This window comes from Rhamphochromis sp. 'chilingali' (genome assembly GCF_963969265.1).
Source record: "Rhamphochromis sp. 'chilingali' genome assembly, chromosome: 8".
Taxonomy (NCBI): domain Eukaryota; kingdom Metazoa; phylum Chordata; class Actinopteri; order Cichliformes; family Cichlidae; genus Rhamphochromis; species Rhamphochromis sp. 'chilingali'.
The window spans coordinates 29692291-29706543 of NC_137935.1; the positions used below are offsets into that span (position 1 = coordinate 29692291).

Below are 14253 nucleotides of genomic sequence, written 5' to 3' on the forward strand. Positions count from 1 at the left end.
GCCTGTCAGTAAACATGAGATTTGACCCTTGAGCTGATCCATCTTCTGTTTCACCGATGCTTCATCAGAAATGTTCTCAATGGACGAGTGGCTGTCGAAAAAGCCATGTGTAAGGAGGGAAAACAGAGGGAAAAAGGTGAGGTATGCCAAACTAAACAATGACTCAAAATCAGTGTCAACAGGTCTTATATAGTAAGTGTCCACAGCCATCTGTGAAACATGGCAGAGGCTCTTTCATGGAGCATTTCTAATTTTCCAAGCAGCACATAAAGAAATGAGGGGTGGCTCAAAACATTTGCACAGTGCTATAGATTACAGTTACATAACTGTAAATAACCTTAAAAGACATGATATGTGTCTGAGAGTAATGTAACTATATAAAGTAACTTTCAAATTCATCAGCTAAGTTGGAAACGATATTATATTCTCAGAACAAACAGGCATGTCTTGCTTAGGTCCAGACTTGGCTTGATAATCACCAGGTGATCATTTTCCACCAAAAAATGAATATGCAGTGTTTCAGAACACAACTCTTCATTTGTTTTGTTCACGTGTAGATAAATTTTATATGAGCGATATTAAAAGGTCTGAGCATCAATGATTAATAGTCATTGTGCTGTAATGTAGGTTAGGGCCCGTGAGGCTTGCGAGCTGGAACGTAAAACAAACAAATCATTCTCCATAAAGGAAAACATCTCTTAACACCCTCTCCACTTTCGCCTGCCTTGCGCCGACCTGTATTCCCAGTAAGAAAATGATCTATGATCACGACGTCATGAGGGCTTTTTTTAAAATTTGTTTTACTTGTTTACATTTGTCAGAGGCACTCTCAAGGACAGTATGTGTGTTTCATGATGTTAAATCAGTGTGCGCTCGTCCGCGCGCACTCACTCAGAGGCATTCACAGCTACACAATCAAAGAAACAAACTAATGAAGTCTTTCTGAAACAAACAACTTGATTAAGACCCAGGAGGGGAGAGAATCAGGTGTGAACACTGTGGGTCATGAAATCATGTGTGAACCAATGCCAGAGCTGTGTTTTTAAAGATGCGGCTTGTCTGCTTTTAAGAAGCACTCCACATCCTGTGGGAGTTTGTTTGGGCATGTTGTCTCCAACATGGCTCCTCTCTACCTGGTTATCAACTCCTGGCTACGCACACTAGCGGGAGAGATGAGCATGCTTTGCCTTTGGGAGGCACATGTCTGTTTTGCTTGAAGCTGCATTTCTTCAGTGTCTACTGAGCAGTACTCTTCCTTTCCTTGTCTTCAGAAGAGAGAAGTAAACCCTGCTTATAAGGGAAACAACACAAAAAGCGAAACAACACATATTTTTTACTATAGAAACATTTGTTTAGTGATAATTAGATGTGATGCTGTAGTTTACCAGAAGCTCATCTTTACTTTTATACCAGTTCTCGGGAATGTACTTTGATCCGCTTTAAACATTTAAACAAATTGCATTTTAATTGTGCATATATGCTTAGCAGTAATATTCTCAGTCTTCTTAACTGTTATTTTCACTGCTCCAGTAGTCTGTCCCCAGGAATGCAATCAAAACTAAAGGCACTCCACAGTGATTTATTTTACTCGTGTCAGTTTGGTGTTAGAGGAAAAAGAATGAGCTGAGTCGATTTACTTTATTATGCTGTAAAGACCCACCAGTCCTTCAGAAGACTGTAACAGTAAATTTGTAACTTACATGGTGATAATAATTCAGTCAAAGTTACAGAGCTTGTTTCAGCCCGCCTGTGCATTTACAGTTGTTGGTCTTATTTCCCATGTTGTAAAGTTGTTTTTCCATCTTCAGTACTGCTCAGCGCATCTAAGCACATAATTTCAAGTAAAGCTTTGCTTTACCTGGTATTGTTTAGCAAGGCCATTGCTTTTCTAATGGCTCGGGTGACAAGTAACCAACTTGTCACCCAGAGCTTGAGTGGATACCACAGGTCGCTTGGTGGGAGGCAGCCTGTCCCCAAACTGTTGTAGTCTGACTGAGACTGACTGGAATCACTCTCAGACAGAGTGGCAAAGGTTTGTGAATAAATAAAATGCTAGAATTAATCTGCATCATCATCTGGTTGCCAGCTGGTTGGATTCTGTTTAAATTATTTTATTAAAACAAAGTTACAGCACGCCTATATTTTAATGCAGTTAAATTGCCATTTCACAGCAACTACACCACTACTTATAGAGGAAAGTGTGTTTCACATTTGAGGTTCTGACTGATTTCTGAATGTAAATAGCTAATGTGCATTTCTGCTTAAAGAGTTTCACATGTTCTCCCCGTGTCCGTGTGAGTCCTCTCTCTGTGGTCTGGCTTCCTTCCCCAGTCCGGATACATGCTGTTAGCGGGCTTAGGTTAGTTGGTGATTCTAAATTATCTGTGGGTGTGAATGTGAGTGTAAGTGGTTGTCTGTCTCTCTGTGCTGGCCCTTCAACAGTCTGGCTACCTGTCCAAAGAGTATCCTGGCTCTTGTACTATGATAACCTCCATCCCCACTGTGACCCTGAATTGGACAAGTGGAAGAAAATGGATGGATCACAATAGATTTGCAACAGATCTGGGGACTGCAGATTTATCAGAGTTTGGTGTATTATCACAAACAGACTGCATGTAATGGCCAACTTGAGCCCATTTGATTGCAAACTGACTGTTTCCACCTTATTGCCATCTTGACTAACCCAAGATGTTTTGAGGACAGCAGTTGACAGACCTGTTCCCCGTCTCTCAAGCAACTGTTTCCAAACAAGAAAACTTCATTTAACACGGTCACAATAAACATGGTTGTGTCTCCAACCACTGTTTAAACTAGTGTGACTGTAGCACAATAGTGCTTTCATCTTCTTTCTTCAGGTAATAACATAAACAGTACTGTATTACAGGTTAAACACATTTTTGATGTGATCAAAGTTAAGAAACTACAATGATGGGAACATATCATTTCCTGATTCTCAACTGACTTTAAAAAATGTGTACATCCTTCCATTTAGTGTCGCAGAGCCCTCTCAGTCCGAGAAAAACTACTAAAGAAAGCTGGGAGTGAGCATCAGCTGACACACACAGTACAAAGAGTAAAAAGTCCATTAGAGATAGAGAGGCCAACACAGTACTCGGGAGAAACTTCCAGAAAGGTTTGTGATCGGTTGGCCGTTAAAGAATTTTTCACTCATGGGGTCTATAGCTGGTGGTGGCGTGGTTACCATGGAAACTGACATTCCCTTGAAGGTACTTGGCAGCCACTGGCAATCGTTGAGCTTGGGTAATGGTTTGAAATTCTCTGTAAAGTGGCTCAGAGGTTGAGATTAAATTCAAACTGTTGGCAGTGGACTCACGCAGTGACTTATCACATTGTTGTAGAGTGAATGATGCCCTTTAGAGAGGGGGAGATATAGTATCTGTATCTGCAACCTGTTGCTCGCATCATCACATTTTTTAATTTTGGCTCCTTCGTTTCTGGCTGCCTCGTTCAAAAAACACCCCAAAACACCACTCCTTGCATCGTCAGTCACTGAACTTTCATTCATTGATTAGTCAGATGCGATCACGCACTGCTGTTACATCCACTGTTGCACAAAATTTGCATTAGTTCTGTGCAGATACGCAAAATATTAACTGTTAACATAGCAGCATGTGCAGCACATTTTTTCACTGCCAACCACCCTCCTCTTCCAATTTTGCCACAGGCCTTTGCTCCATCTGAATGAGTTCTCCTTAACAACTGCTGAAATGATTATGCCTCCAAGCGCAGAACACTCCAGCCGTATGTGGCAGGTAGTGTGAAGACATGCTGCTGACGGTCCTGTGAATGTCAGCAGCTGAAAAGGATCAGCCGTGCGAAGCATCAGCCTCACACCTCTGCTTGCATCACCTGCTCATGCAGAAAATATGAAATATTATTACTGTGTGTGCTCGTTTTTCTTGTTTTGCTCGCTTGTTTGCTTGGTTTTTTTTTTTTATCTCTTCACACATGAAGAGAGTGTAAAGTGCTTTTCTACTGACCAAGTACATGACTATATGTTCGCAAGATTATAAGAACTCAGCTCTTAGCAGAACGTTTGTATTGGTAAACTAAAACAGAAGTACTCAGGCATGATGTTTTTGCTATATGAGCCATAAAGCTTGTTAGCTTTGGGGTCCCTATAGGGGTAAAAGAACTTTAATCCTGTAACATGAAGGTCTTTTATATGTATTTTTAGCAACACATAAACCTGTACGGGAAAAGCATACACATCTTATTGTGTTTATGTGTGCGTATCCGTAGAAGATTGTTAAGCTTATTTGTATGCTGCAGAAGCTCCTGTTGTTTCTAGGGCTCCTGTAGCCTGGGTGGTCAGTCTCTCTCTGTTCAGCTTGAAAGCATCAAAGGTTTTCAGCAGAGGACAGATTGAAACTGCCAGTGTTGCCTCTTTTCAAAATACTCTGAATGCAGCTACAGTGTGGGACAATGACGCAGTGTTTTGCATGAAAGGAAGAGATATCTTAGAAAGTGAATCTTTGAAATTGAAAAGTGTGAGAAGTCTCGTGAAAGTAGCAAAGGGACAAAAATGCCCAGTTAACCCCGCACACACGCAATCACTCCCCCCCCCCCCCCCCCCCTTTCTCTCTCTGAGGATGTTGTGTCAGTTAAGAGCTTTCATCACTGATTATAGCGTTCAAAGCCCTTTAAGCGAAGGTAAAGATCTCAGACACTCACTGCAGCTTAGCAGATCGTGTCAATCCAGCACCGGACCGTTTCACTGAGACGGCAGATGCAGCGGGCATCTGTTTGCACGTTGTACATACCGACTGGATGACAGGCTTCTTCCATCAGCTTCAGAACAGAAAGCAGTAATTGGGGGCACGGTGATTGCAGGGAATGTGTTGTTTCACTGGCGCAGTTGGTGGATACATATTGGTGTTTTGAGGTGTATAAAAACTGAATCCATAATAGGTTTAAGAATTAAGAAGTCTTTAACTTTAACAGTCCTTTAACGAAAATCAACGAGCAACAAAATCAACACCGGTTCAATGTGATGATGAACTTAGAAACAATGAACTTAGCGGTCTGTCAAGTGCAATTGCGCTCACCTTCAATTTCCAGGTGGAATTGAAGAGCAGCTCATTATCTTCTGAGAAGATGATGCAAAAAACAAATTTCTGATTTGCGGTTTGATTGCCTGCATGTTCTCAGTTCTTTGGAAAGGAAGTTCTTTTAAATGTGTGTGTTGCATCAGGGAACATGTGACATTATGTTTATCACATGCAAATGTTTTTTTTTTTTTTTTTTTGTAGATATGCATCCATGCTCAATAATTACTTTATGCATACTGCCGGGGAAGGATTTAATTAACTGCCCCCCATGTCAGGGTAGATAATTAGCCAATAACACACATGCACAAACACACACTTTCTCTCTTATGCACACAAAGATTAAGTCACAATATTTGAGACTTGAATGCCACTGGCTTACTTGCTGCCACAGGAACCTAAAGTCTTGAGTAGCAGTTGCAGGAATATCAAGAAAAGATGCAAGAAGCAACTGAGCATGGCGCAGGTTCTGTCTGCCTGCAGAGAGATGCTAATGTTGATTTCTCTGTTTCATCAGTGTGATGGTGCACTGTGTGATTGCCTCAGCTACACTAATGCTCACTCACAAAACACAACAGTAATTATGCCTTCTTTATTGTCTTTTCTCTCTCTCCGCAGGTTCAAGGTTTGATCTACACACAGGAAAAGGTAAAAAAAAGAGCTCAACTTATTTCCAGATCTCTGTCTTTGCTCTTTTATTCCCTTCCTGCACACAGGGGGAGACTGGGTGATTAGCAAGCATTAGTCTGTATCTCTGTTTGTGTGTTTTCAGGTTTTGTATGTGTGTGGATGGATATAACCGAATTATTTGGGAGATCTGTGGACTAGTTTGCCTTTGTTTTCACTGCACACACACACACACACACAGACACGCACATGCACGCACATAGCTCAGCAGGCTGTTGTCCTAATCACGGTGAACATAAAATGTGGATTAGTGGCTGATGGTATCAGTCATAATCACACACAAACAAATGCTCCAGCACATAGGCACCTGAAAGCAGCACGTTTTAGGTCTTCACGTCGTTGCCGATCACCCGTTTCAGTTTCTAAATATAATTCTGTTAAGTTTTTTTGAAAGGCCCGATTCTGTGACACTCAACAGGACATTTCTCCCAAGTGATTTCTCTAAACGCGTGAGCATAACTGAACATCAGCATTTTATCTGTCCTCAGAGTCATTGTGTTGTTTATGATGACAAATATAGCCGTTTTTTGGATTTTGCTATCCAGGCAGTATTTGATCATTATCGTGATGGTGCACAGCTCTTTTTGGTCTATTTCTGGCAGATGGAGTCTGTAACGGTTTATGTCTGTGGCCTTCCCTCTGTAGATCACAGAGTATTTTAGTCCAGAATAATCCCCACCATCTGCTATCTCCTCTACTACATTTAAGTGCTTACTATCTCTCTGTCTATCCGTCACTCTTTCCTATTGCTTTTCTTCTTTCTGTTTTTTCTTTCAGTATTTCCCTGTGATCCCTCCCAGCTTTTTTTTTTAAATGTCATGACCCTCTTCCTCCCACATTCAGCCTTTCAATCTCAGCCATGTCCCAATCTGACTGCTCCTTCTTTCTCATGGGTTTTTAATTTTTCTATCTTATTGGTTTTGAGTTTTCCAGTTAGTTATTTTTATATTATAGCTCTATATTTTGCATTTGTTGTCATTCAGGCTTTTGTTATTATGCGATTAAGTCATTGTTCATCATCACTAGCTGGTTCCTTCTCTCGTGTCTAGTTTCCTGTGTTAGTTATTGGTGTCTCTCTGTGAAGTCAGTCTTGTCTTCATGTTAATTTGTATGCCTGTCATGTCTCTGTGTTGTCTATCATGTTTGTTTATGAAAGTCAAGTTTGCTGTCGCTCTCTCGTGCACTCTCTTCCTCTGTCTCTCTCTCTCGTCCCTTGCTCTTTAGCTTTCTCTCTCTGTCTTTCAGCTCTGTCTGCTATGTGCGTGCTTTTGTCTTCCCACATCAAGTTGTGTGTCTTCATGAGTGTTTCTCTCCAGTCCCTGTATCAAGCCTACATGTCTAAGTGTGCTACTTCCTGTTTTACTTTGATAGTCTTCTGCCTCGCCTGTATCATGTTTTTTTCTACGCATACTGTTTTTCCTCACTTGTTTCTTGTGCTTCCTGTTAGCATAGCTTTACATCTGTCTTGTTCTTTCTGGATGTGTCCACTCCTTTGCTTTCCCTTATTTATCCCGTCCATGCTACACAGGCAGTTAAATCTTAATCTGGGCTTGCATGAAAAAATGCATCCTCTAGTTTGTAACTGAAAAGTCCTAAAAATCCACTCTATTAGAAATGTAAAGAACTACATTTATTTCCCCATTATGTGCATTGGTCGCTGTAAGTCAAGAGGTTAAGTGGGTTAGGAAGGTTGGTGGTTCAATCCCTGGCTACTTTTGTCTACATGCCAAATATCCTTGGGCAAGATATTAACCCCAAGTTGCTCTCCGATGCATGTGAATGTGTGTGAATGTTAGATAGAAAGCACTTAAACATAGAAAAAGCACTTCTATGACTGGGTGTGAATAGGTGAATCAAGTATGTTCTATTAAATTCTTTGAGTGCTCTGGGAGAGTAGAAGAATCAGTCTATTCCCCATTTATTCCAGCAAAACATCTCTGAAGGTTACACTCATCATTTGTATATCCATTGAAATAATTTATGAAGGCTTTTCCTAACTTCTTCATAACTACACGTCCACGCTCCCTTTAAGCCAACTTTTTCTTCTTCTGTTCTCTGTCCCTGGCCTGGTTCTGTAAAAAGAAGAGGAAAAAATAACAACATTTAAAATTACCACTGAAATAAAATTGAAATTCTCAAATCTGTTAGGGTGCCTGAATCTACTCCACAGTATGAGAGTGCACGGCACTCAAAGCAAGCAAGCAAAGTTCTGCAACAACAATGATTATAGCAAGGTATTTGTATTCAGTAAATATACCCTCATTTCCTGCTTATTGTGGGCCATAACAGTGAACTTAGTCATTCAATAATACAGTAGGCTATATAAAACAGTGTTATTTATATATGTCTCTGTTAAAAGGTGCATATGGGTGTTCAGGTAGCAAATTAAAATGTCATCCTCTTATTTCCTTTTTCGTATTTCCTACTGCAGAGTTGCTTGTGGCAAACTGGGACTTGAGTTTGTCTGTTTTCAAAGAGAAAGTAGTCCCTTTTGCAACTGAAGGGCAGAACGTTTTGGTGAATGTTCTCTGTTTATAGTTACAATCGCTTTCTTCAGTTTCACTGCTGCTTGGCGAGTAGTTTGTAGACAAGTTGGCATCTTGCATGAAAACCCCTGGAGACAGCAGTAACCTGCTAGTGATCAAAGCAATCGCACAGAGGTTTTCCGTCCAGCATCACACACAGCAGGGACTACTAGCAACTGGCAGTAACCTCCAGCAACCACCTGCCAACCAATGGCCTGAGGTTACCAGGGGGTCTCTAGGCCTGTGTGAATTTCTTAATTACTGCCAACAACCTCCAGTAACCACTCCCCAATTAGTTGGAGAATACACATTTGGTTGTCAGATAATTCCTCAACAGTTTCTATACTTGTGTGACTGGGGCACACGTTGGGACTGTACTGTTCACTTTTACTTTAACCTTAAGCAAAGAAAAGCAAGTTTAACATGACTTAATTAATGAAAAAGCTGTTTTGGTCAACATCCAAAAACTGCAGAGTACTGCAGAGCAAAGCGGTGGATACAATTTTGAATCAGATGGAGCAGGTTGGTGACACTGCTGTGTTTACAGCCAGAGCTGCGACTATATTAAAGAAATCCCCTCATGTCGATGACAAACAGATGCAGTAACTGCTGGAAACTAAGCATTTAAAGCAGATTGACCAGATTATAACAATCAAGCAAAGACTGTGGCGATATCTTTGAACACTCCAACAATACAGACCCACTCTACCATACCTGAGAAACAGATCAGACAGTGTCAAGGTGATGAGATGAAATACTTCTTTTGTGATTTTAATACGTCTAAACGTGTTCGTTGAATTAAGCATGAGGGATATTATGTTTTAAGGTTAGAGAAAGAGACCTCACTGAAACCACAATGGTAAAAAAAACGAATCTACTCACTTGAAAAATCTAATATGAAATGTGGAAGACCGTCGTCTTCCTCTACAAGCACCACTAACATGCCCAGGGAAAAGGCACTTGACTCTCAGCTACTCCACTTCCATTGTTCTGTGGCAAATGGTACATGACTACTGTAGAAATCCTCAAGTGTGCACAACTGCATCCCTTTTCCCTCTCTGCTCCCTTCTCCCCGACTGAGGCTCTAAGTGAGACTGAGCTCTTTGTCAAATTATACAGCTCAGAACATGACAACAACATTTCACTTAGCGCACCGACACGAGCGTTTGTGACACTCAGGATCTCTACAGAGAGAAATTCAGTGTGCTGTAATGCAGAGAGCAGAGTACACGGTTTAGGCTCCTTGATGTAGTCGCATAATAGTGTGCTGCGTCTGTCTCGCAAACAGCAGCGATTACAACGGAGGCAACCGAAATACACACAGGTATGACATCAGCGTTGGTGACTTGGTTGTCAGCCATGTACAGCACATCTCTGTACCAGCACACAGCTGGATTAACAATGCCTTGAATGGATTAGTGGGAGTTTGTGTGTGTGTGTGTGTGTGTGCGTGTTTGTGTGTGTGAAAGTGAGAGAGTCAGACTGAATGATAAAACATGATGGTGACTCCTGTGTCAAGTGGGTATTTGACAAAGCCGGATACCTTAAACAGATACTGATAATACCCCGAGATCATCGTATTTTGGCTCCACTGTTAATGACATCACAAAACCATGCCCTCCACTTGTACACGCAAGCTCACACACAAACACACACACGCACGAACACACACAGCGTGCAAAGCAAATCATATCTTCGTCATCTGACCTAAATCCATTAGCACTAGGAGTCACAACCTCTTCCTCCCATTCCTCTCCCTCAATTTCCTGCTCTTCCGCTTCATCCTCTCTCATTTTTTCCCCTTTTGTGGCCCTTTACCTGGCCGAACAGCCGAATTGGACATACAGGTGTTTTACCTGTATGTCCAGTCTTCATGCTACTCAGACTGACACATTTATCAATTTTTACCATTCTGCAGTGATAAGATTCAGGCACAGAGCTTAATATGTGATGGTAAATATAACTCTCTTGAATATATTTGTCTTTTAAAGCATATGAAAAACCGTTTGTGTGTATGCATGTGTGCTTGCATATGGGTGTACATGACAGGATTGCCAGCTGGGCCATTTATGCTAAACTGCAAGTGTCTCTGCTGCTGTAAATTGCTTTGGATTGCTGTTAATAGCTACTTTTGCCTTTTGCCTGTGAGACCAATATTAAAATCTGCCATGATGTCATTCTTCTGTTGCCCTTTCATCCTCACTGCTGCAATATGTTTCTTGGATTACTGGATTTGAACGTCGCATAGTGCTCTAAGAATGTCAGTAATGAATATAAGGCGTGCAAGCTGCTTGACTATTCAAAACGCTCCTAATTGAAATGCTGAAAAGACGGCTCTGGCTAATCAGCTTAGAGATGTAGTCCACAGCTGACAGATAATAAAGAGGATCTGGGTGCTGAAGAGTCTATTACCACCCCTGTAATGAGAGTTCATATAATATCAGTCGAGGACAATGGAAGAACGGGGAAGTTGGGAGCGAGTGGGAGGCTGGGAGAAGTATAGGATTGCGGGAAGAATGAAGAGGTGGCTCCCATTGTTCAAATTTAAAAGATGTAACTTAGGCGACGAGGAGATATGATCAGGGATCTCAAACTGAGTGCGGGCACATGTCCGCACTAATGACCAATGGACTGAAGGTAAAGAAAATAACTTGCGGACCTCTTTTTTTTGCATGTGACAATGTGAAAAAAGGATAGTGTGGATGAAGTTCTTAAATTTGACCCAGTGTCTGTCAAAAGGCTAAAAGCCATGGCCTCCAGTTTACAGTTCGTTTAAAAAAACCAAAAAGGCAAAACACCAAATGGAACAACTTTTCTCCTTTTCTAGCCTTCAAACCTTTCTAACCTTCTTAACCTTCAAAATAAAACAGGAAGAAGTGCAAAAAGGACAAAGAACAAAGAACTCAGATCAAGCAAAACACACAGAAGGAGCAGGCATGGAAAAGAAAATCTTTGAGCGGTGTCAGAGCAAAGCTGTAAGGATTACAACAGAAACCATAAATCCCACACAAAGACGATGCTAGTCGCTCAACAAACAGGGTTTTATAAAAACATTTGGGCTCATTGTTTAGCTGCTTGTCCCACAACTTTACTGTTTGGTTCACTTTGAACTTTTTTTAGTACCTGGTCAAGTCAAGATAGTAGACAAGACACGGTTAACAATTTGTTGGTGAGCATTCGGGAGTACTGAGCAGCTAAAAAAGTCCCAGATGTTTCCCTCTGGAGTTTTGGACACTACTACAGCAGAGTTAAAAGCAGGTAATTATTGTTGTGTTTTAGCAGGTTGCCAAGAAAATGAATGTGACTGAAAAGAAATGTCAGCTTCCCAAGTGCTTCCAAAGAAGTGATGGGATTTTTTTTCTAATCACACAGTTTTATATCTGGGGATAGCTAAATATAGACACCTTGAAATGCATGCTCACAATGTGTTTTATTTCTATTTGACTTACAGGATAAAATCACCTTACTGATACGGGGTCACATTAACAAGACATTAAAATTTGTCTTGCATCCACCAAGGTCTTCAAGGTCAACATATAAAAAGTACCACATAAAGATTTAAATTATCGTATCGCATTTGAACTCTGACCCCAACAGATCAATCTGAAGGTCAAAGTGATAATTATTCTATGTAAATCAATTTAAAGCTGTTTCTTACTGCCATTGTTTGTGTTGACAACACACTATATAATATATGTGATGTATAACGGGATTCTAAATATAACATTACCGTGGGCCTCTGACTCTTATAGTTTGGATCCATAGCTTGTCACATTTGAGTTCTGACCTCAGTTTTATATTTTACATCTGCTTTTCTTTCACATTGGCTCCAAAACACGTTATTTGTATGTCTTGAACCTTCCTGAATTCCATTTAAAAAGCACAAAGAAAACAACACGAATGAATACAAAACAGGATACTACTCCGTTAAATATAAATACTACCCAGAGACTGTGCCGCCTTCGTGGAGGTTTGCTCTCTCGGAGTGCTTCTTGTTTTCCATTTATTTTCTTTGTTGTTTTTTTTCTTAAGATGGTTGCTGTATGTAGGGCTGGGCGATAAGACCCAAAATTCATATCTCGATATTTTTTAGCTGGATGGCGATATACGATATATATCTCGATATTTTTCTTTAAGCCATAAGGTAAGAACAAAAAGAGAGTTCTTAGTCAAAGCTGTGTTCCAGATGTCACACAGGCACTTTTATTAACATACAGCGTAGATGTACATGAAGAAATTACTCAAAAATAAATTATCAGCATTTATTAAATAATAATCCTCCATAAATAAAAGAAAACAATGTTGTTTTTGTGCATAACAAAAAAGCTCACAATTATGCAGTCAAAATGTGAACTAAAAGACGCTGAGCATAATAACAAAGACAGATTTCACAGCTGCTCTGTTCCCAAGTTCTACTGTGTGGCTGACAGCCTGGAGTTTGAAATCTGCTTCATAACCGTGTCTCTTAACAGGTGCTTGTACACACACAATACGGTAATATTACGTTGAAGCACAGTACGTATCACTCCGCGAGGCTCCGGACTACGGTAGTCATAATGCTCCGACAATCCATCAAGCGCTGCAGCTCCGTAGCTTACCAAAGTCGAACTAAAACATTTCTTGACAGTTTGCTGAGCGCCGTGTACCACATAAAATCGGTTCGCGGTCAGTAAGCACAACCAGAATTCATACATAAGGCGCACGGTCGTTTTTGGAGAAAATGAAAGGATTTTAGGTCATGCATGTCGTTAGCGCGGTTAGCTCGCTAACACGTTGACGCCATCCAGCCCCACACACGGGGCGATCCGCAGTAACTCGTTAACGGAGATTTGCCATGTCCATCTTGTCGTTGCCTGCAGGTGAAGCGATGGGGGAGTTGTGTTCAGTGAAGGAGAGGTGAGGCCCAGTAACGTTGCATAGAGACAAAAGTGGATAAAAGAGAGGCAAACTTGCGGCTCCACAAGTATAATTATAACGTAACATATACTATATCGATATAAACGATATTGTCACATCTTATATCTCGTATGAAAATATACCGATATTTTTTTAAAAACTCGATATATCGCCCAGCCCTAGCTGTATGTATTCTCAACAAGATCTCCGACTGACCTCCTATTGACATTTCTAGTCCAGTGTGGCTAACATGAACTAATGTTATAGGTGAAACTCCATAGAAACTACTATAGGTTTCTTTAATCCCACAGCTATAACATGAAGAGGTTATCATGACAAAGAGTTTGATAGTACAAGCTCTAGTAAGTAACTGTTTATAACTGCTGACTCTTCTGCACTGCACCTTGTTTCTGATCTGCTCTCTTCTGGGGATTTAGGGATACAAGTTGTCAGTCATTCTCTCTCATACATACTCCTTCTGCCCCTCTGACCTCTTCTTTCCACACGTACATGTAATCAAATTTTGTAAAGCCAGTGTTTATGAGACCGACAGAGGTCAGGGCTGCGCAGTATGAGTGGAACGACACGGCTATCAGTCCAAGCAAATCACTGTTGTACCGAAAAAGAGCTGCTACCACAATGTGACTTGAAACTATAACCGAGTCACAATCCCCCCCTACTTCTTACCTTCCAGATGCCACTTCTGAAGAATGTGTTTTGTAATCCTGTTAAAGTTGAAAGTTGAAACACATACCATTTTGAATTAACACTTCATGCCTATTAATTACTGAGAGGCCTGCGTGTGATCAGATGTCCACTTTAAACAAACCTGTCCTTGTACCGTCTCATAGTTGGCATCACACAGTAGCTTCAAGTAACATTGTTGCCACATACTTTTGCCATCTTTGCCCTCAGTGTTCTGCAGCGGTAATGCACATTACCATTCAGAGGTACAATTTGCAGTTTTTAGACTGCATCTTGGGGAAAAAGGAAAAATAATGTTTTAAGTAGTGGGTTTTATACTTTTGTAGGTGCAAAGGTGGACACATTGCCCTCTCATCCTCAGAGGAAAGCAC

The 14253-nt window shown here is 40.8% G+C and overlaps 1 protein-coding gene across 2 annotated transcripts in view; it reads left to right on the forward strand.

Moving 5' to 3' along the window:
- The window catches only part of igsf11 (immunoglobulin superfamily member 11), a 134690-nt gene that overhangs the window by 44312 nt on the left and 76125 nt on the right, over positions 1 to 14253 (forward strand). For both annotated transcript variants that reach the window (XM_080889388.1, XM_080889389.1), the window contains exon 2: positions 5688 to 5717. In XM_080889388.1, the coding sequence (XP_080745514.1) occupies positions 5688 to 5717 (30 nt within the window). The remainder of the gene's footprint in view (positions 1 to 5687; positions 5718 to 14253) is intronic.